The sequence below is a fragment of the Oryctolagus cuniculus genome, chromosome 7 (genome assembly GCF_051225735.1).
Source record: "Oryctolagus cuniculus isolate XC-2025 breed Fujian yellow rabbit chromosome 7, ASM5122573v1, whole genome shotgun sequence".
In the NCBI taxonomy this organism is placed as follows: domain Eukaryota; kingdom Metazoa; phylum Chordata; class Mammalia; order Lagomorpha; family Leporidae; genus Oryctolagus; species Oryctolagus cuniculus.
Window position 1 is genome coordinate 161,680,709 of NC_142873.1, and position 22,863 is coordinate 161,703,571.

The 22,863-nt window shown below is 53.5% G+C and overlaps 1 protein-coding gene and 1 pseudogene across 1 annotated transcript in view; both read left to right on the forward strand.

Annotated features, from left to right (window-relative positions):
* Positions 1 to 5,949: 5,949 nt before the first annotated feature.
* The window catches only part of DNAJC11 (DnaJ heat shock protein family (Hsp40) member C11), a 64,075-nt gene continuing 47,161 nt past the window's right edge, over positions 5,950 to 22,863 (forward strand). Inside the window, exon 1 of the mRNA XM_008265984.5 lies at positions 5,950 to 6,039. Within this exon, the coding sequence (XP_008264206.3) occupies positions 5,968 to 6,039 (72 nt within the window). The 5' untranslated portion in view covers positions 5,950 to 5,967. The remainder of the gene's footprint in view (positions 6,040 to 22,863) is intronic.
* On the forward strand, positions 20,011 to 20,735 carry LOC138850741 (bifunctional phosphoribosylaminoimidazole carboxylase/phosphoribosylaminoimidazole succinocarboxamide synthetase pseudogene; annotated as a pseudogene).

Genomic DNA, 22,863 nt, shown 5'->3' on the forward strand with positions numbered 1-22,863 from the left:
TTACCCCTTCCAAGCCTGCCTCTTCCCTGGGGTCCCCGCTCTGGGAATGGCCTTACTACCCAGTAGGTCAAGCCAAAATACAGGGGTGACCACGGTTCTTCCCCTACTCCCCAGACCCAACCTCCCAGCAGCGCCTGTGGACCCTGCTCCCACGGGCAGTCTGTATCTGACACCGCATGGCTCCCGTCTCAGTCCAGGTCTCTCCCAGGCAGTGCTGCCTTTCATGGGGCTGGGCTGGGGGATGCTTCTATGCTTGCTTTCTCTGGCCCAGTCTCCTGATCTTCTAGGCATAAAGAAAGCCAGGCCACATCACTCCCCTTCTCGAGGTCCCTCAGTGACCAGGTGAGCATGCGTCACAGCAGTGACATCACTGCTTGGGACACCTGCACCCATCGGAGTGCTTGGCCTGGGTCCCTGATGCTCCACCTCTGGCCCAGCTTCCTGCTGACGCATGCCCTTCGGAGCAGCTGGTGATGACCCAAGTACTTGGGTCTGAGTTCCAGGCTCCTGGCTTTGGCCTGGCCCAGCCCTGGCTGTTTGTGGAGTGGACAGGAGGATGGAAGATTGATCTCCCTCTGCCTTTCAAATGAAACAGAAAACCGAATCCCTCAGTAGCTCCCCACGGTGTTCAGAACAAAACTGGAATTCTGGACCACCGTGTTGGAGGCCCTCCGGGACCCGCCCTAGTTCAACATCGCAAACTCCTGTTCCGCTGCCTTCCCACCGTCACTGGCTCCATGCTCATTGGTCCTGGAGTACATCAAATGCTTTCCTGCCTCAACACTTTTGTTCCAGAAGGTTCTTCCTCCAGATCTTGGCAAGCTAGATTCTTTTGTTTATTTTAAGATTGATTGATTGATTGATTGGACAGGCAGGGTTACAGAGAGACAGAGACCCAAATGGCTGCAATGGCTGGAGCTTGGCCAGACCAAAGCCAGGAGCCTGGAACTCCATCCAGGTCTCCCATGTGGGTGGCAGGGGCCCAAGTACTCGGGCCAACTTGCATTGCCTTCCCAGGCCATTAGTAGGGGGCTGAATGGGACTTGGAGCAGCCAGGACTCCAACCAGCATGCATACGGATGTCAGCATTGCAGGTGGAGGCTTAACCGGCTGTGCCACCACAACAGTGCCCCAAGTTGCATGATTTTCCCAACATTCAGTTCTGAGCCACCTCCTCTGATGATGTTCGCCAGTCACCCGCACAGACAACCTGCCCTCCAGCTGAGATGCCCCCAACCCAGCACTGAGCTGTCTCACCTGTCACACTTCCCCTCTGAAATGACCACGTGCCTTGACTGACTTCCTTATTGTGTGTGCCCCACCCACCCCACCACAGATCTGTTCATTCCACCAGCTCAGGAACCATTTCCCCCATAAGCTGCTGAAGCCCCACTGCCCATTCTTGGACTCTGTCTTCAAAGAAAGAAGTGGAGCAGGAGCCGGCGTGTGGTGGCGTGGGTTAAGCCCTGTTGCAACCTCGGCATCCCGTACTGGAGCACTGGTTCCTCCAGTCCCGGCAGCTCTGCTTCTGACCCAGCTCCCTGCTGTCCCTGGGGTAGGCTCTGGGCCAGCGCGACTCTCCATCTCGCTGGACGACTGTCTCAGCAGAGGCACAGGAGGCTCTTCCTCCGGGTGACCTGACCATCTGCAGTTACCCTCTTGGCTGAAGATGCCAGTGACAAAGTCACTGAAGGCTCAGGGACCAGAAGACATCAAGAACATGCAATTCTGGAGCTTGCAAATTCTCTTTCCCTGCCTTTAGCTGAAGTCTCCCATTGCAACCTCCTGTAACAGGGTCGTCAGCAGGCTTAGCATGGCCCAAGGCACCCTGGGTCCGGTGTGGAGGCAGTGGCACAGGAACAACAAAGAGCTTGCAGGTACATTTCCTGTCTGAATTATGGGGGGTGGGGGCAGGGAGGATTCAGCCCCACTGCAGGAGGGGCAAGGGCAGGCTGCCCCCTCCTCTCTCAGGACTTAAATTCAGGAAAATGGTAAGGACAGAAGGACCTCCCGCTGAGGTTGCAGATAAAAATGCAGGATGCGGGGCTGGCACTGTGGTGTAAAGGGTTAAGCCCCTACTCCCAGCGCCAGCATCCCATAGGGGTGCTGGTTCAAGTCCCAGCTACTCCAATTCCAATCCAGCTCCCTGCTGATGCAACTGGGACAGCAGTGGAAGATGGCCCAAGTGCTTGGGTCTCTGCCACCCACCTCGTAGGTGAAGCTCCTGGCTCCTGGCTTCAGCCTGCCCCAACCCCGGCTGTTGCGGCCTCTTGGGGATGTACCAGCAAATGGAACATTTCTCTCTGCCTCTGCCTCTCCCTCTCTGTAACTCTGCCTTTCAAATAAGTAAACCTTTTAAATCAAAAAACATGATGTCCAGTTGAATTTGAATTTCAGATAAACAACCAATAATTATTTAACATATATACATATGTATGTACTGTTAGGATACTCACACTAAAATTATCTGTTGTCTAAAATTCAACCTGGGGGGCCGGCGCCGCGGCTCACTAGGCTAATCCTCCGCCTAGCGGCGCCGGCACACCGGGTTCTAGTCCCGGTTGGGGCGCCGGATTCTGTCCCGGTTGCCCCTCTTCCACGCCAGCCCTCTGCTGTGGCCAGGGAGTGCAGTGGAGGATGGCCCAGGTGCTTGGGCCCTGCACCCCATGGGAGACCAGGAAAAGCACCTGGCTCCTGGCTCCTGCCATCGGATCAGCGCGGTGCGCCGGCCGCAGCGCGCCGGCCGCGGCGGCCATTGGAGGGTGAACCAACGGCAAAGGAAGACCTTTCTCTCTGTCTCTCTCTCTCACTGTCCACTCTGCCTGTCAAAAAAAAAATAAAAAAAAAAATAAAAAAAAAATAAAAAAAAAAAATAAAATTCAACCTGGGGCCAGCGCTGTGGCACAGTGGGTGAAGCTGCCGCCTATAGTACCGGCATCCCATATGGGTGCCGGTTGGAGTCCTGGCTGTTCCACTTCCAATCCAGCTCTCTGCTATGGCCTGGGAAAGCAGTGGAAGATGGCCCAAGCCCTTGGGCCCTGCACCTGTGTGGGAAGACCTGGAGGAAGCTCCTGGCTTTGGATCAGAGCAGCTCTGGCTGTCGCGGCCAACGGGGGAGTGAAGCAGCGGATGCAAGACCTCTCTCTCACTCTCTCTCGCTCTCTCCCTTTCATTCTCCCTCTGTGTAACTCTAACTTTCAAATAAATAAATAAATCTTTTAAAAAATAAAAATAAAATAAAATTCCACCTAACTGGTGTCCTACACTTCACCCAGCAACCCTGTCTCCAGCACGTGCTTCAAGGAGGGGCCTCAGCATTGGAAGAGGCCTCTAAGGAGACTTTCTGAGTGGCTACAGAGTGGCCAAAAAAATTCAAAGACTTTTTTCAAGATTTATTTATTTATTTGAAAAGCAGAGTTACAGTGAGAAAGAGAACCTTCCATCTCCAGGTCTACTCCCCAAATGGCTGCAACAACCAGACTGGGCCAGGCTGAAGCCGGGAGCTTGGAAGTCCATCCGCATCTCTCACGTGGGTTCAGGGGCCAAACACCTGGGCCATCTTCCGCTGCCCTCCCAGGTGCATTAGCAGGGAGCTGGATTGAAAGTGGAGCAGTCAGGACTCGAACCATCACCCTTACGGGATGCTGGTGTCACAGGCATTGGCTTAACCAGCTATGCCACAACCTGGCCCTGGCCAAAATTTGGTAAAGTCTTGTTATTCATTTTTATTTATTTGAGAGACAGAGAGCTCCGTGTGCTGGTTCACTTCCCAAATGCCTCCAACAGCTCCAGGGCAGAAGCTGGGCACCGGGAGACTCAGTCCAAGTCTCTCACGGGGGTGGCAGGAACTCGACCGCTGAGCCATCACTGCTGACTCCCAGGGCCTGCAAGAAGCTGGAGCCAGAGCCAGGGACCAAACCAGGTACTCGGATTTCAGACGTGGGCGTCACAACCCGGGTCTTCACCACTAGGCCGAAGCCGGCACCCGGACGTGCTCTTTTGACTTTTGAATGTGTGGTGCTCCTGGCCCATTGCAGACGAGGGCTTTGGAAGGGCAGAAATGGGCACGCCAAGCTCTGAGGTGAATGCATTTCCCAGGCCGGTGGTGCACCGGAGCCGGGGTCCCGCTTACCACAACCACTCCCCCAGTAACCACGACACGAAACGCCTCGGCCCAAGAGCAGACAGGCGCAGAGCCCCCTGAGAGTGGCTGCTGGCCGTGTCTGAGTGGTGATAAAAACCAGGTCATTCTTAGTCACAGAAGCACAGGCCGGGGCGTAGCAGGGCAGCCGTCACGTTCCATTTAGGTAATGGGTCGAGGCTGTGTCTTCCAGGGGTGGCCAAGGACTTCCGTCCCCAAGCGAGTGTTACAACCCAACTAACTGAACAAACCTAAGGACAAGAGGGACAGCTCAACGCGATGCAGCAGCCCCTCCAGCCTCTCTGCAGGAAATTCTTACAGACCAGCACACGTGGGCGTGCAGTTTAGTCCGCACCACAGCTCTGCAAGGAAGAAAAAAAGAAAAGCCCACAAACATGGCCATGAGAGCCAACGGACCGTGAGTGGCCAAAGAAACAGATCTGATTTACAGCCTGGGCTGACAGTCTGCTCCAGACGGACACTACAGACAGCACCCACGTATCTCATGCCAGGAGATCCTACGGGGCCTGGGCAACTCGGCAGGGGGAGGCACAGGCCCAGATGGTGCACATCTGGCCAAATATTCGGAAGAGAGAGAAACCAACTTCCCAGATCCCCAGACAGGTGTTTGGGGCTCCCCAGGAGACCTGCCCAGGAAAGGTAGGAGGGACGCTGAATCAGGACGGTGGCTCCTTAAAGAGCAAAGATTCTTAATAAATGACCGGCACAGGACCGGCACAGGTCAGCAGAAACCAAACAGGTGGCAAGAGAATGGCCCGCTGCCCACCTTCTCCGGATAACAGCATCAATTCCAAGACACTTAAATTATTTACATTATTGTAACCAAGACATCTTTAATAATGCACCAAACAGCAGGCACCGGGTTGAAATCAATTAGACTCCACCGCTAAACTGTGAGGGCGAAACTCAACAGCAGCAGGGCTCTGGGCACAGGTGCGCCTGCCAGAGAGGATCAGGAACCAAGCGGGCGGGACCCGGACGTGGAAGAGACGGCCAGGTGCGCCCACACAGAGGGCAACAACGAAACACCAAAGCCAGAGGCCCTTCAAGAAGGTTCTGGGTGGCCGGGCTGTGGCACAGCCGGAGAAGCTGCCGCCTGCAGTGCCCAGGGTTCGAATCCAGCTGCCCCACTTCCAATGCAGCTCCTTGCTAATGCACCTGGGAAAGCTGCAGAAGATGGCCCAAGCGTTTGGGCCCCTGCACCCATGAGGGAGACCTGGAAGAAATCCTGGCCCAGCCCTGGCCCTTGTGGTCATCTGGGGAGTGAACCAGTGGATGGAAGATCTCTCTCTCTCTCTCTCTCTCTCTCTCTCTCTCTCTCTCTCTCTCTCTCTCTCTCTCTCTCTCTCTCTCTCTCATAAATAAATATAAAAACAAGGTGGCTGGCGGAGGAACACGACCACAGGGCACAGGGACAACCTCACTGCCGAGGTGACCAAGCACACAGGTCCCGAGCAGCCTTGCGCCCGCCGGCCCGGAGGGACGTCTGGGCTGCATGCCCGGGATCAGAGCCGACCGGGGGACACACGGGTGGCTGGCAAGGGGCGCTCTCCGCAGAGCCGCGAGGGCGCCAGCCCGCCGGCCCGACCGCGCGCTGCCCTCTCCGGCCGGAGCGAGCGCGGGCGCCGACGGGTGGGCGCTCGGCCGCGCGGGGGCGCAGGGCGCAGGCGCGCACCGCCGAGCCGGCGGCTCCGCGCCGCCAGGGGCCGCTGTGGCGCCGGCGGGCGTCGCGCTGTCGGGGCGGCGGGCGGCCGGGCCCTCTTGAGCACGGCCTCGCCGGTTTGGCCGGGTGAAAGGTTGCGAAGATGGCGACGGCCTTGAGCGAGGAGGAGCTGGACAATGAAGACTATTACTCGCTGCTGAACGTGCGCAGGGAGGTGAGGCCCGCGGCGGGGCGCCGTCGGCGCTGAGGCCGGGCCCGGTCGTCCGGGAGGGCCGGGCTGGCGGCCTCGGCCGCGGCGGCCACTCCCGACTCGGAGGCCGCGTGACCCGGTCGCGGTGCGCGGCCGCCGGCCGTCGGTGCCGACACCGCCGCCGCGGGGGCTGGAGCCGGCCTCGGACCCCGCGCCCGGAGCGCCGCGCCCGGCCTTTCCGGGCAGGGCCAGAAGCCCCCGCGCCCTCTGAAGGGGACAGGGACCCCGAGGGAGGCCCCCGGAGCGGGGTTCGTGGTCCACCGGGTCCTGCGCCCCGCGCGGCTCCCACTCGCGTCGTGGCCGAGGGGCTGTGTCATCGGCCCGGGCCAGCAGCATGGCGAAGCGAGTTTGGGGCCCCAAGGTCAAAGCCCCCGGGAGGCGCCGGGGGTGTCCCGGGGCCGGCTCGCCGCCGGCCGAGGCCAGCCTCGTCCCGCGCGCCTCGTGGCCCCTGGAGCTGAGGGCGGAGCCGGCCGGACCCACAGCCAGGACGGCGGGCCCGGGCGTGCTGCTCTCCGGAGGGGCGGCCTGCGGTGTGCGGTGCGAGGCCGCCAAGGTCAGGGCGCAGGTGGCTCGGTCCGCACGTTTCCGCCTTCGCCGGAGCAGCGCTGGCCCCGTCTCCCGGCCCGAGCTGGCCCGGTGGACACGGGGCAGTGTGGTTTGAGCTACGTGTGTTGGGGGTTCCCGGGGGCCCGCGTGCCGCTCCTTCTTTCTCCCGGCAGCCCTCGCCCAGGTGACCGGGTGACTCGCCTGGTGCAGCCCCGGCTGGCTGACTTCCGGTTCTGTGCTGCCACCGAAGCTGGCCAGCCCTGGGCCGCCGCGCTGCTGGTTCCCGCCTGCGTCCTCGGGACCCACAGGGGCAGCCCTCGGGTGGATCGGCCCCTGTGTGCTGCGGAAGCCTCCAGGGAACTGTTCCGGAGGTTTTGTGGGGCTGCCCCGGGCACCCGGGAGCCCTTACTCTGCATTTACAACTCCATGCGAGGCTTTGCACAAAGCGCCTATTTGGCCTTCCGTGTCTGATATGAATAAAGCTGTCTGCCTGTCCCTTAGGTTTTTTTACATAGCTTTTTTTTTTTTTTTTTTTTTTTTTAAGAGAGAAAGGTGGTATCTACTATCCGCTGGTTCACTCCTCAAATGGCCACAACAGCCAGGGCTGGGGCAGGGTGAAGCCAGGAGCCTGGAACTCTTATCTGGGTCCCCCACATGGGTGTAGGGGCCCAGGGACTTGGGCCATCCTCTGCTGCTCCCCCAGGCTCACCCACAGGGAGCTGGAGAGGAAGTGGAGCATCCGGAACTCAAACTCCTGCTCTTACGGGATGCGGGGGTTGCAGCAGCATCCTAGCCCACTGTGCCACAGCGCTGGCCCCTAATTTTTAAAGATTTATGTATTTATTTTTGAGGCAGAGTGAAAGAGAGAGGGAGAGACAGGGCTTCCGTGTGCTGGTTCTCTCGTAAAATGACCACAACTGGGCCTCCCACATGGGTGCAGGGGCCCAGGCTCGTGGGCCGTCTGCCACTGCGTTCTCAGGAGCGTCAGCAGGGACTGACCCTCACTCGAAGGGATGCCGGCACCACAGGGGAGGCCGCTCCATCCTCTGAGTTATTCTTTGTCTTTTCCGGTTCGTAGAGGGGAAGCGTCTAAACGAAGCCAGGCTTTCTGAAATGAACCTTTCTTACCATGCGTTTATAATTAGCCTGGTTATTGACAGTTCAGCAGCCTCTACCTGTTTCCCAGCCTTACCCTCGGGCCCTGCAGATGGTCGGAAAGATGTGGGAAAATGGGCTTAGCAGAGCCCTGGCTCGTAAACCTTGAAGCTTCTGGGATTTTTTTTTTTTTTTTTTTTTTTGACAGGCAGAGTGGACAGTGAGAGAGAGAGAGAGAGAGAGAGAAAGGTCTTCCTTTGCCGTTGGTTCACCCTCCAATGGCCGCCGCGGCCGGCGCGCTGCGGCCGGCGCACCGCGCTGATCCGATGGCAGGAGCCAGGAGCCAGGTGCTTCTCCTGGTCTCCCATGGGGTGCAGGGCCCAAGCACCTGGGCCATCCTCCACTGCACTCCCTGGCCACAGCGGAGAGCTGGCCTGGAAGAGGGGCAACCGGGACAGAATCCGGCGCCCCGACCGGGACTAGAACCCGGTGTGCCGGCGCCGCTAGGCGGAGGATTAGCCTAGTGAGCCGCGGCGCCGGCCAAGCTTCTGGGATTTTTAGGCCTGCCAGTGTCATTAGACTGATGGAAGGGAGTCAAAGTGTTTTGTTTTTAGATGTGTTTATTAGCGTGAGAGAGAGATCTTCCATCCACTGTTCACTCCCCAGATGGCCTCAACAACCAGGTTGGGGCGAGCCAAAGCCAGGAGCCAGGAACCCCATCCTGGTCTGCCACACGGTGACAGGGGCCCAAGCACTTGGACCTTCACCCGCTGCCTCCCAGGCACCTTGGCAGGGAGCTGCAGCGGAAGCAGAGCGGTGCAGGCTGGAACTGGCGCTCCAGTGGGGATGCCGGCCTTGGCCGCCGCTTACCCTGCTGCACAGCACCAGCCCATCAAACAGTTGTGTCTTTAAAACTTCAGCTTTTCTAGTGAGTGAACGCACCTCCCGTATTTATGGCCGTGGACGGGATCTGTTCCCTGTGTCAGCAGCGTCTGTGTTAATGCCGTCCTCGGGTGCCGTGTGCTGATTGTCTCAGGATTGTCGCCCAGCTCTAACAGTGAGGTCTGCCCTGGCTGATTTACTAGGATTGTGTTTTGTGAAATCGAATCTGGAGTTGGAATAACATGATTTGCTTGGCGGAAAAGTGGATGTAACCTTTTTTTTTTTTTTTTTTTTTTTGACAGGCAGAGTTGACAGAGAGAGAGAGAGAGAGAAAGGTCTTCCTTTGCCGTTGGTTCACCCTCCAACGGCTGCCGCGGCCAGCGCACCGCACTGATCCGATGGCAGGAGCCAGGTGCTTCTCCTGGTCTCCCATGGGGTGCAGGGCCCAAGCACCTGGGCCATCCTCCACTGCACTCCCGGGCCACAGTAGAGAGCTGGCCTGGAAGAGGGACAACCGGGACAGAATCCAGCGCCCCGACCGGGACTAGAACCCGGTGTGCCGGCGCCGCAAGGCGGAGGATTAGCCTAGTGAGCCGCGGCGCCGGCCCAGATGCAATCTTAATTCTTAGTTTGTGGCTGGAAGAATGTAGTGGTGCCTGTGCATGTATTAGCTTGGTGCCAGGTGGGTCCGCCTGTAGGAGGCGCAGAACCTTCAGAAGACGGTCTTTAAACCTCTAGCGCTCAGCAGAGTTCAGACTTTGCCCAGAACTCTCAAGTGGAAGCAAGCGAAGACAGAACCAGGGAATCCTGCCTAAAAACTGTAAGATAGTGGAGTAACGCAATTGGAGTTGTGTGGGAAGCTCCAGAACCGGTCTAAGAATCTCCCTTCTTCAGAGGGAAGCAGGACTCGGGCTCTGTGCCGAGCCCCTTCCTCTGCCTGGTTACCGAGGGGAGCCATCTGCCTGCTTCACACCAAGGCACTGAGGGGAGCCAGTGAGGTGTCGCCCCCCGGGGGATGTAATCCCCTGGGATTTCCAGGGTGGCTTTTCAAAACTTGTGTGGAACAAGGGCTCCTCGGCAGTAACCGGGGTGGCGTTTTCTTGACCCTGATACTTCTCATAGAAAATGGCATATTTTATTGCAAATGTTTTGAGTTTGTTTCCTTTTTTTTTTTTTTTTTTTTTTATTTATTTAGAAGGCAGAGAGAGACAGAGACAGAGATCCTCCATTCCCCAAATGCCCTCAACAGCCAGGAGCTTGGAACCCAGTCCATGTCTCCCACCTGGGTAGCAGGGATCCGAGTACTTGGGCCATCACCTGCTGCTTCCCAGGGTGCACGTTAACAGGAAGTGGAGTGAGAAGTGGAGCCAGGACTTGAACCGGGCACTGGGATAGAAGGCAGGCCTCCCCAGCAGTGTCCCAGCCACTGTACCAAGTGCCCACACTGACACGTTCTAAACCTATTCTAATTCCTGCCTACCAGTGTGGTGTTACCTTTGACAGAAGTTATTTTTTATAGTATGTCATTCAGCTGTGTTTATAGCTTTTTTTCCCAAAGAAACCTTTTATTCAAGGAATACAAATTTCATGCATTTCTGTAGCCTGTTTTAAGACCTCTGGATCAGGTTAGCCTTGAGCCAACCTTTTCAAGATTTAAACACTCTTGGAAAAAAGGCAGCTGTTAAGTAAAACATAAAGCCCTACAGGTCAGTTCTTTCCTCCTGCAGTCGACACGTGGGGTCAGCATACCGGAGGACAGACGTGTCATCCGCCAATGAAGTTCCCCCACAGCCTGGTTTTCATTCCTTCCTGGTGCGCAGTACACTGTTTTCTGCACTGTTTTGGTTGATTGGGTTTCTCTGGCTGCAATTCACAATCACGGAGTGAGACTAAACATTCGAGCCCCGACTGCAGATGAGAAGAAAGGGCCCGAGCAGGAAAGGAAGGCTCACTGGTCACTTTCAGAATTAACGCGAGGTCAGAGTCACCCACAAAAGGGGGGTGGGCAGCAGACCTCCCCTCCCCAGCCTGGGCAACTTAGAGTGGCCCAGTGCTGTGGGGCGGCGGGTAAGATGCTGCCTGCAATCCTGAAGCCACATTGGGAGTGCTGGTTCCAGTCCTGGCTGCTCCACCTCCCATCCAGCTCCCTGCGGTTGTGCCTCAGGGAGGCAGTGGAAGACGGCCTGAGTACCAGGACCCCTGCCACCCACATGGGAGACCTGAGTGGAGTTCCTGACTTTGGCCTGGCCCAGCCCTGACTATCGCGGACATTTGGGAAGTCAATCAGTGAATGGAAGATCTCTTTCTGTCTCTCCCTCTCTCTTTGTAACTCTGCCTTTCAAATAAGTAAAATGAATCTTTAAAAAAAAAAAAAAAGGAAAAAGAAACAGAGTTGTAAAAAGATGGACTGAAACAGGTGGGCACACAGGTCCCAGCCGTGCTGGGGTGGGTTCTGATCCCTCATTCATTGCTCCCTGACCTCCCTGAAGTCCACCACGTTTCCAGCTTGGGGTTCATTACAGGAACCTGGGAACGTGTGGGCACTGGGTGCCAAGGGTTAAGCACAGCTGTCCAAACTGTACTCGGATGATAAGCATTTTGTGAGCCATGAGGCTAAGGAACAGGAATTTCAGCCTCGGAGGCCTGCCACTGGACTGCACTTGATCCTTTAGCTTCCCAGGGCCTCCGTCTTCTTATCTGCAGAGTGGAGCTACAGCACTGGGGGGGGGGGGGGGGGCTGCACTGTGTGGGATTTGGCAGCCTCATCGGGCTGTGTTTAGGTTCCACGTCACTCTGCTAGGACTTTATGCCTCTAGGAGAGTCGTTTACCCTTTCTGTTCATTTTCTGTAACACTGACATGCAGGGAACAGGTAAGAGCATTGTACTAAGTAAGCACTTGCTGTCAGCGGGTGAGTTGTGTGTTGGTGTGTGGTGAGGATGTATATAAAGTGCCTGGGATAAATGGCTGTTCAGTTAATATCTCTTGGGTTTTGATAAACACAGGGTGTGCTTATTTTCCGAAGACATGCACCTAACCATTGTATGCTTCTTCCTGGTGCTATGCAACCGTTGGACTACTGAAGCACTTAGCACCCAAATTTATGCCGGGCGTTAGGTTATGAATTCCCTGAGTTTTCTTCCTCTGTTCCAAATGCAGAGTTTTGATTGTTTAAGATTTTGTTTATGTGTTTGAGAGGCAGAGTTAGGGAGAAAGGTCTCCAGTTGGTTCACTGCCCAGACAGCCAGAGCTGGGTGGATCCAAAGCCAGGAGCCAGAAGCTTCTTCTGGGTCTCCCACCTGGGGGCCAGGGCCCAGGCACTTGGGCCATCTTCCCCTGCTTTCCCAGGCATGGCAGAGACGGCAAGAGGAGCATCGGGGATATGAACTGGTGCCCATATGGGATGCCAGTGCTGCGGTGGAGGCTTAGCCAACGACGCCACAGCACCGGCCCCCAAAATGCAGTTTTAACAGTTGTGTCTGAACAAGGCTTCCTGCAGAGTTGGAGGTGGGGGTCTTTCTGGGAATTAGAGCCAAGCTAGAAAGTAGGATGAAAGCTCAGCAAAAATTAAAACCATCCCTGGGAAATGATTCCCAATGGGACCCTACGAGAGTTGCTAGCTGACAACTCTGAAGGGCGCACAGGGGAGGCAGCCAGGACTGGGAGGGGTGCCCCAGGAGCCAGTGGCAGGGAGTAGCTGTTGAGGGCAAGCTGGTTCCTATCTCATCTCCTGTGTAACCAGCAAGCAGCACAACATTAAGTGTTACAGTGTAGTTCTCTGATGACCCCCAAGCCAGCTGCTGCCTTTCTGCTTTGGGTATTTCAAACGCTTGATGCTGAAATTTTGATGTTCTAGTTTTACATTTTCTGTCAAAATACCTGTTATTTTTCTTTCTTTTTTAAAGAGAATTCAGTTGAAAGCTTTTGTATTTGCTGTGAGCTTAGTAATAAAATAAGGAAGAAGAAAGTATGGAACATGCAATCAGTTTTTGCTTGGCTATGGAATTTTAGGTTTTTTATTAATCTTTTTTTTTTTCATTTTATTTACTTTATGTATACACTGCCCTGTTCAAGAAAGGATTTAGGATAGGGCTGGTGTTGTGGTGTAGCAGGTTAGTGCAGGCATCCTGTATGAGCACCAGTCTGAGTCCCAGCTGCTCCACTTTGATCCAGCTCCCTTCTAATGCACCTGAGAAAGCATCAGAGGGTGGCCCAAGTGCTTGGGCCCCTGCACCCATGTGGGAGACCCTGAACAGGCTCCTGGCTTCAGTCTGGCACAGCCCTGGCTGTGGCAGCTGTCTGGGGAGTGAACCAGCAGATGGAAGATCTCTGCTTTTTCTCTCTCTCTGTCTCTCCCTCTCTGTAACTCTGCCTTTCCAACAAATCTTTAAAAAAGAGAGAGAAGAATTTAAGACAACTAACAGATGAATGAAATAATGTAACCTTTTTGGTTTTTTTTTTTTTTTTTTTAAGATTTTATTTATTTGAGGGACAGAAATGTCTTCCCTCTGCTGGTTCACTCCCCAGATGGCTGCAGTGTCTGGAGCAGGGCTGATCTGAAGCCAGGAGCTTCTTCCAGGTCTCCCACATGGGTGCAGGGACCCAAGCACTTGGGCCATCTTCCACTGCTTTCCTAGGCCATAGCAGAGAGCTGGTTTGGAAGAGGAGCAGCCAGGACACAAACCAGCACCCATGTGGGATGCTGGTGCCGCAGGCAGAGGCTTAGCCTACTGTGCCACAGCACTGGCCCGAATAGTGTAGGTTTCAAATAGGCAGGAGGCACACATTTCTAAACAGGGAGATCAGTGGGAATATTGGTGAGTTCTTACCACTGTGGTGGCCCACACGGCGCACAGACTCCTGGGAAGGCAACTTGCAGCGGCATGGAAGATGCTGCTGCTGCTGCCCCTGTGTGGCTGCGGCACCTGGGAGCGGCTGCGGCACCTGAGCGGCTGCGGCACCTGAGCGGCTGCGGCACCTGGGAGCGGCTGCTGCGTGTGTACCTGCCGCCTCTGCAGGAGTCAGGATTTGCAGCAGTGAAAGGCCAAGCCAATAGCGATCAACCACACGAGGTCTGTGTGAGTGGGCAGATAGCACAGATGAACACGGACAAGGGAAAGTATAAGGTCAGGCTTTTAGGGAAAAACACACCAAACTGGTAATGCGAAGATGGGATCTGAACCATCGATTTTGCTGGAACTCAAAAATTTGAAAGGATCTCTGCAGCTGGCTCTGAGGGAAGCTGGCCTTTTACTTCCTGTTGTGCCTCGAGGGCACCAGATAACTCCGTGGCCGTGGCCAAGAAGAGTAATAACGCACAGAGCTGCACAGGGCCTCCTGAGCCTGACGGGACCCTGGTCAGGAGTCGCCGGGGCTGCTCCTGTGGCCTCTGTGTTCTTCCCTGTGTCACATCGGCAGGCATGTGCTCTCGCCCGTGAACTTTAAAGATGATGTGTGTCATTACTGACTGGCTAATCCCTTTTTTCAGATTTATGTTGCCAGCTTGGGAGTCTTCTGAGTTTGTAAATTGTTTCCTTTTTTAGAACAAGATTTACTTATTTGAAAGACAGAGTTAGAGAGGGAAGGAAGGCCAGCGCCGTGGCTCACTAGGCTAATCCTCCGCCTAGCGGCGCCGGCACACCGGGTTCTAGTCCCGGTCGGGGCGCCGGATTCTGTCCTGGTTGCCCCTCTTCCAGGCCAGCTCTCTGCTGTGGCCAGGGAGTGCAGTGGAGGATGACCCAGGTGCTTGGGCCCTGCACCCCATGGGAGACCAGGAAAAGCACCTGGCTCCTGGCTCCTGCCATCGGATCAGCGCGGTGTGCCGGCCGCAGCGCGCCGGCCGCGGCGGCCATTGGAGGGTGAACCAACGGCAAAGGAAGACCTTTCTCTCTGTCTCTCTCTCTCACTGTCCACTCTGCCTGTAAAAAAAAAAAAAAAAAAAAAAAGAGGGGGAAGGAAAGATACAGATCTCCCATCTTCTGGTTTGCTCCCCAAGTGGCTGTATCATCCAGGGCCAGGCGGAAGCCAGGAGCCAGGAACTCGTCCAGGTCTCCCACAGGAGTGCAGGGTCCCAAGGGCTTGGGCCATCCTCCGCTGCCTTTTCCAGGTGCATTAGCAGGGAGCTGGATCTGAAGTGGAGCACCCAGGACTCAGACTAGCACCCATGTATGATGTGGGCACTGCAGGCAGTGGCTTAACCTGCTACACCACAACACCAGCCCCTCCTTAACTCTTATGTATAACTTGAGATTAAATAAACCAAAATTTTGAAGATCTTTCCTAGTCGTAGGGGCTTGGAATTGTTTCAGCAGCCTCCTGTTTAGCTTTTCTGACTCATGATTTGGTTGCTTCTCCTAAAGCTCATCTTTCCAAAGCGAAGAATTCTAAAACAACTGTGGGAAGCAGACTTCAAAATTGTGTAAAATGTGCTGTGACGTGGGAGCCAGTGCCTGCAGCTCTGGCGTCCAGTGTGGGCACCGGCTTGAGTCCCAGCTGCTCCTCTTCCAGTCCAGCTCCCTGCTGATACACCTGGGAGAGCAGCGGAAGACGGCCCAAGCACCTGGGCCCCTGCACCCGTGGGCCTCAGCTGAGCACAGGGGTTAGAGGACAGCTGAGGACGCTCAGCCTGGCGCTTGCATGTTAACCATTGGCTGGCAGCTTGTGAAGCGGCCAGGGGAAATGGCAGAGCTTCTGAAAGGGGTCAGCGTGAGGACACAGCCGCCACGGTCAGGCCTGGGCTGGCAGTGTAGCCTCATCTGGGCCAAGTTCAGTCACTTCTGTGAGCCTGATTCTTCATCCAGGAAACCCAGACAGCTTTACTGCTGTGGGGCTGTTTGAGAATTAAGTGAGGACGCGGGTGAGTGTTTAATGCAGCAAGGGGCACCGGCTGTAAAGTGGGTCCTGGTGGGTCTGGGGGGCATCGCGAGCCAGGGACACTCCGAGTGTTGTTCATGTGGTTTGGGTGTCTCGAGTGTGCCGTCTGTACTGTAAGTACCGGTTTCTGAGTCAGGGCTCCATGACCAAATGCATTCATTCTCTGTCTTAGGTCGTTAAATCTTTTTGATCCTCAGTATTTCTGTCTGTGAGGATTCTGACACCAGCTACAAGGCATTTTTTGAGTATTCAAACATTGAACGAGGAAATATCAGTGGGATTACTTCGTTACTTATAACACAGGTGCACCTGTGACACCAACAACCCTGAACCCACCCCCACCCGTGCAGCGCTCCAGTCCCACTGCTGCCTTGCAGGTGCTCATTCTCTGCCTTCCCTGCTTACTCCTCTCCCAAGACTCAGTCCTCACCTCTGTGGCTTTTTATTTACTTATTTTTAATAGATTTATCTGAAAGAGAGAGGCAGAGAACTCTTCCATCCACCAGTTTACTCCACAAATGGCCATAATGACCAGGGCTGGGTCAGGCTGAAGCCAGGAGCCTGGAACTCCATCTGGGTCACCCACGTGGGAGCAGAGACTGTGTGTCACTCCACCTCCCGCTTCTCCCTAACTCATGCATTCCACCAGAAACAGCTGGAATGCTCTGTTTTTCTCCATTTAGTTCAGAAAAATGAACCACTTTTGATTGTCGGGGGTGCAGGGGTGCTCCTTGAATCCTCTCGGAATTTCAGCCAACTCTGATGGCTTCATTTCTGCTTTGGCTTCGAGGCTGCCGGCAGCTCCGCAACCTCGACCTCAGTTTCTAGTGCTGTTTCCTTCGGTCTCTGATTTGGGTTTTTGTCAGCCTTACTCAAGCTGTGCCTAAGGAATACTAACAGTACAGGTCACGTTGCCTTTCCCCTGCAAACCATGTCTGGCGTGTTCTGTTTGTTGGGTAAAGGGCAAGCTCTCTGGCACCACTTTTTAAACTCCCTAGAATTAGTTGTCTGCTGCATTTTCTGTCTGCTGGCCACACAGTGCGCTCCTTGTGGTCAGGGGCTGTGGCTGTCTGGTTCACCCTCCCATCTCCTCAGTGCCAGGCACATAGCAAGGACAGCCATGCCTGGGGACATTTCGGTCAGTGATGGCCTGCATGTCCAAAGGTGGTCTTGTTAGGTTGGATCCCCTAGTGACGCCTTGGCTGTCTGGGTATGTGTAAGCATACTCTGATTTTCACACTGCAGCGAAATTGCCTGTGGCACGTGTTGGAATGTATCCTGGTTGGGAAGTGACATGTGACCCCGAATGAACAGGCAGATGGATACATGTCCAGACGCATTTCTGGCCTCCTTAAGCTCCTTGCTCTTGGCAGTTGGCTCAGTGTTGTCTTTCTGTCCCCAGCACCAGCCTGTGTCTTCAGAGCACTCTTTTCCCCCGAAACACTTCAGCCCATCTTGATCCCAGAGCAAATCGGAATTCACCGTTTGTGTTCACACCGTTTAATCTCCCTGCTTTCAGGAAGTTTTCTTTGCACTTGATGCCCTGGACTTACTTCTGCACTATTAATGTTAGGTTTCTGCTTTATGTCACCTAGTTAAATACATGTGTGGTTTTTAAAAATATTAATTTACTTGAGAGGCAGAGAAGCAGACATGGCTCCCATCCACCGGTTCACTCCCTGTGGGCCCACTGGCCCAGGCTAAAGCCAAAGCCAGAAACTCAGTCCAGGTGGCCCACAGGTGGTAGGGGCTCAGTGACTTGAGCCATCATCCCTGCTCCCCAGAATCTGCACTGGCAAGGAGCTAGAGACAGGAGGTGGACCAAAGAGTCCAACCTGGTGGTCGTGTTAACGGTGTCTGAGCTGCTTAGCTTATGCTCACCCCACGTGGATTTTTTTTTAAGATTTATTTTATTTATTTGAAAGAGTTATAGAGAGGTAGAGACAGACAGAGAGATCTTCCATCTGTTGGTTCATTCCCTAGATGGCCACAGTGGCCGGAGCTGCGCCAATCTGAAGCTAGGAGCCTCCTCCGGGTCTCCCATGTGGGTGCAGGGGCCCAAGGACTTGGGCCATCTTCCGCTGCCTTCCCAGGCCATAGCAGAGAGCTGGATTGGAAGAGGAGCAGCCAGGACTAGAACCGGCGCCCATATTGGATGTCGGTGCTTCAGGCCAGGGCTTTAACCCGTTGCACCACAGCGCCAGCCCCCTCCCATGGATATTTTTAGGGGGACAAAAACACTTTTAATCTCTTTGAGGGCAGATACCATTTGTATTTCTTTTGCGCTCTCGTGGTCCCTGCAGCCAGGCTGACATCAGTGGCCTTAGTGATTGGTAGGTGCTGGCTCCGTTGTTCATGAGCGTTTTACCTATGGCACACTCACGGTCTTGAGGAACGCATTGCAGTTTTAGCGATCTAATCATCCCAGGGAGCTTGCTCTTAGAAGGACTCTGTTATCAGTGTGTTAAATCTGAGTTTTCACTTAGGGAATTGGTTAAAGTCAGGTATAGGAAGAAGACAGCAAATCCAAACACACACCTTTCTGCCTGGGCCCTCGAGCTGTCCAGGCTGTGAAGACCCAGTCCAAGCCGGTGGGCGTCCTCCCGGGGAGGGACAGCGGCTCTCCCTTCCTGGGCGTCCCTGCTTCCATCTGGCAGCGGGATTAGCTTCCTCTCTGTTCCTGAATTGCAGCAGGAGATGGCTGTGCGTTTATCATCTTTTGCACTAGCACCAGTAATGGTGTTTGTAAAAGAAAAATGAGTTATAGCTGGAGCCCGTGTCCTTCATGCAGTTGCTTTTCTTTTGTCAGTTACATAGAGCTGAATTTTTACAGTAGACAGAGGCTGGTCTCGTTCAAATCCTGCTCTGCGTGGAGCGTCTCTTAGAAAGATCTCAGCAGGTTGAGCTGGGACAGCCTGCGCTGTGGGGGACTGACACTGTTGGGTGCTCTGGGCTCTTGAGGATAGCCAGACCCTCCAAAATGTTCCCGTGTCAATGCGGAGGGGAGAGGTTTGTGTGCAGCAGGAAAAATGGCCTCAGTGTGGCAGAGCTGTGTGTGAGAAGGGTTTGTGTTGTGGGACGTGTCGGGCTGTAGGCTTGGAGCCTTTGCACAGTGAGGTAGGAAGGTCCTTGTGGTTTTAACCATGTCCGGTTAAACAGTCCCATGTCAGTGCCTGGTGCATGTACAGCTTAGTCTGTTAGTGCCATCAGTATCTACTAACTGGCACCAAATGATAGGAGATGCCCTGTCTCCCTGAAACTGCCCTTACTCAGCAGAAAGCACCCATCTGTCTTGGTGCTATAATCTCTGAAATCTGCTTTGTCCCTTAAAGTGCGTGAGTACGGAGTATCATTTAGAATGTACAGATTTTTATTAGCTGATGCAGTTTATTTCAATCAGATTGTTGTGGAACATATGGACAGTAATGAATCTTCAATAGTGGTAATTAGGCAAACTTCCCAAAATCCAATAGCATATAGTTTGTAGAAACTTAGTTGCTGAAATTCAGTAATGTGGATAGGGCCTGGAAGTGTGAGTTTGAAATTACTTCAGCAACAAAAAACTTGGTGGCTCTCGCCAGTGCCGCGGCTCAATAGGCTAATCCTCCGCCTTGTGGCACTGGCACACCGGGTTCTAGTCCCGGTCGGGGTGCCAGATTCTGTCCCGGTTGCCCCTCTTCCAGGCCAGCTCTCTGCTGTGGCCCGGGAGTGCAGTGGAGGATGGCCCAAGTGCTTGGGCCCTGCACCCACATGGAAGACCAGGAGAAGCACCTGGCTCCCGGCTTCGGATCAGCAGCAGTGCACCGGCCGTGGCGGCCATTGGTAAAGGAAGACCTTTGTCTCTCTCTCTCTCTCACTCACTGTCTACTCTGCCTGTCAAAAAAAAAAAAAAAAAAAAAAAAAAAGGCAAACTTGGTGGCTCTCTCTTAGGGCCTGGGAAAGCAGCGGAGGATGGCCCAAGTGCTTGGGCCCCCACACCCAGGTTGGGGACCCGGAGGAAGCTCCTGCCTCCTGGCTTTGGATCAGCTCAGTTCCGGCCATTGTGGGCATTTGAGGAGTGAACCAGCAGGTGGAAGACCTTTTTCTCTATCTGTAACTCTACCTCTCAAATAAATAAAATCTTAAAAATTCATCTAGAAGCAAAAGCTGCGGCCCCAAAATAAAATTACCTGTTACATTTTTCAGTTATAACAAGAAGCAGGTATTGGGGCCAGTGCTGTAGCATAGAAGTTAAGCTCCCACCTGCAGTGCCGTCGTCCTACATGGGCATCATCCCATTTGGGCACCGGTTCAAGTCCTGGCTGCTCCACTTCTAACCTAGCTCCCTGCTAATGTGCCTAGGAAAGCAATGGTACCCTGCATCCATGTAGAGACCCAGAAGAAACTCCTGGCTCTTGGTTTCGTCCTGGCCCAGCCCCAGCCATTGCAGCCATTTGGGGAGTGAACCAGCTCTCTCTAGTTATCTATCTCTGCCTGTCAAATAAATACGTAAAGTCTTTAAAAAAAAAAAAAAAAAAAAAAAAAAACAGCTAGTATCAAAACTGCTTTCACCAGAAAATACAGGGCAACGGTTTTCGTGGAGCCCAGTGTGAAACGCTTCCCCTGAGTGGGTCTGCAGAGGAATGGTAACTGGTTCTTTCCTCGAAGGAAACCCTGGCGTCGAGGAAAGACACGTGCCTTGCCCCCTGAAGTGGAGACGCTTTTCAGGGACAATGCCAGAAATGCCACAAACTTTTGCTTTGCTGGACTTGCTAGGCCAGACTGAAGTGGTTGTCACGAGTCATGCTACCCAGACCGTTTTCAAAATACTGCAGAAATCCTGGCCGTTCCAGAACTGTGCATTGGTGGATCTGAAGGTTGAATTTGGTGTTGCTGTAACCACCAAAGACCCAGTTCTTGGTGGTACTGCTGATGATTCCGGGAGACCAAAGCCAACAGAGAGACAAGTGGCTTTAACGTGACCTCAAAAAATAACTCCTGCAGGGCTCCAGATGGGGAAGAAAAGCTTTGAATGGGTTGCAGAGACCGTAGAATCGCTTCTGAAATCCGAGTCATTGCAGGTCTGTAGTATTCTGATCTCAGCCGCTGTGCAAACATCAGGAAGGCTGGGGCCAGGGTGTGGCACAGCTGGTTAAGCCGCTGCTTGTGACACTGCCATCCTATATCAGGGTTCTGGTTTGAGTCCTGGCTGCTCCGCTTCAGTCTAGCTCCCTGCTAATGGGCCTGGGAAAGCAACAGAGGATGGCCCAAGTACTTGGGCCCCCTCCACCCTCTTGGGAGACCTGGACGGAGTTCCTGGCTTCATGCTTCAGCCTGGACCAGCACCAGCTGTGGGCAGCCATTTGGGGAGTGAACCAGTAGATGGAAGATGTCTTCTCCATGTTCCTCCCTCTCTGTCACTCTCCCTCTAAAATAGATAAAATCTTGAAAGTTGGCGAAAAGTGTGCAATTCCAAGCTCAGTTCCTAAAGGACCAGGTGTTTGAAAGCTGGGCGAGAGGAGGCCCTGTGTGGCTGTGGCAGGCAGAGGTGGTGGTTTGGTCCCAGAGGCGTCTGGCAGCACTGATATCTGGTTCTCACCTGTCCTCTCGCTCAGACTGGGGGCTCAGGAAGTGTGGTTTCTTCTGCAGCCACCCAGAAGGATCGGCTCAGTTTGCTGCTCAGATATTTGAATTAAACAGCCATTTAATATGTGCCTGTCTGCAGGCAAGCATGTTGAACACATGGATTTCCCGGAAGCAGGTCAACAAGAAAATCAGAGAATGTCATTCATAAGAAAGAGCACCATTGCATTTTTTAGGGGGAAAACTATAAAGTTTTAGTTTAGCAATAACAAAAGCAAAAATCAGGCAAGTTGAAAAGATGGTTTTTAAATCAGAGAAAGCAGAATTCGTTATGAATTAGGTAAATAAATCTAAAGAAAAAGAAACTAAACCCTGAAACTCAACACCTTAAAAATTCCTTTTTTCTTTTCCTGGAATATTGATTTATTTATTTGAAAGGCAGAGTTACATAGAAAGGAGAGACAACAGAAAGAGAGAAAGAGAGATCTTCCATCCACAAGTTCACTCCCCAAATGGCCGTAAGGCCAGGACTGTGCCGGGCCGAAGCCAGGAGCCAGAAACTTCACCCAGGTCTTCCATGTGGGTGCCGGGGCCCAAGTTCTTGGGCCGTCTTCTGCTGCTTTCCCAGACACGTTAGCAAGGAACTTGATTGGAAGTAGAGCAACTGGGACTTGAACTGTTGCCCAAATAGTTTGCCAGTGTCCCAGGTGGTTGCCTAACCCGCTACACCACAATGCTGGTCCCTGAAATTTCTAAAAAATGTCAGACACTAGCACGTATTTCGTTAACCATCAGAGCAATGATATTGTCACACATCATGTAGCCTCAAGAAAACTCCACTCTACATGCATGAGTCAGAGTGGAGAGGCAGATGGCAGCCTAGTGTTATTAGGAAAATGGTTTGACCTTGTGGACCCCTAGAAAGGTCTTGGGGCTCCCAGACCACGTTTTGAGAATCACTGACTTGGCCTGTCAGTAATTATACTAATTATACTAACACAACCATGGTTCGGACACCACACATTTTAGCTTCCTCTGCAGAAGATGAGAGTAGAGTCTGTCCTGTCAGGGTGGCTCCTAAGATGGTCTCCATCGCTGGAATATACATAAATGGAAGTGTAACAGCTTCTTCAATTACTAATTGTTCTAAGGGAAGCAGGTATAAACTTGGATTTGGGAGACTTCTAAGCATGACATCACAGCAGAATCAGAAAGGAAACAATTGATGGAAAAAATGAGGAACCTGTATGGAAGGGGGAAAAAAATTGAGACTGAAAAAAAAAAGTGTTCAGTATATTTACTTGGTGAAAGATCCACATTTCTCATGTATGTGGGAGTCAGAGGGGAAGGTAAATACACTAACAGGAAAACTCTACAAAGGAAATGACCAGATTATTTTATAGAAAAAAAGAATCTATGAGGCCAGCACTGTGGCACAGTGGGTAAAGCAGTAGTGCCGTCATCCCGCTTGGACAGCAGTTCTGAGCCAGCTCCCTGCCAATGGCTTGGGAAAGCAGTGGAAGATGGCCCAAGTGTTAGGGCCCCTGCACCCACTGAGAGACCCAGATGAGGCTCCTGGCTTTGGCCTGGCCATTGTGGCCATCTAGGGAGTGAACCAGCATAGGAAAGATCCTCTCTCTCTATAACCCTGACTTTCAAAATAAATAAATTTTGTTTAAAAAGAGAAATAAATCTAAAATAGGCACAAGTTCATCTTCACTGGTAAACAAATAAAAATTACAACAAGATATCTGGCACTTAAGATGCCTGCTTTCTGCATTGGATTCTTGAGTTCGATGCTAGGTTCCAGCTTCTTGCCACCCATGTGGGA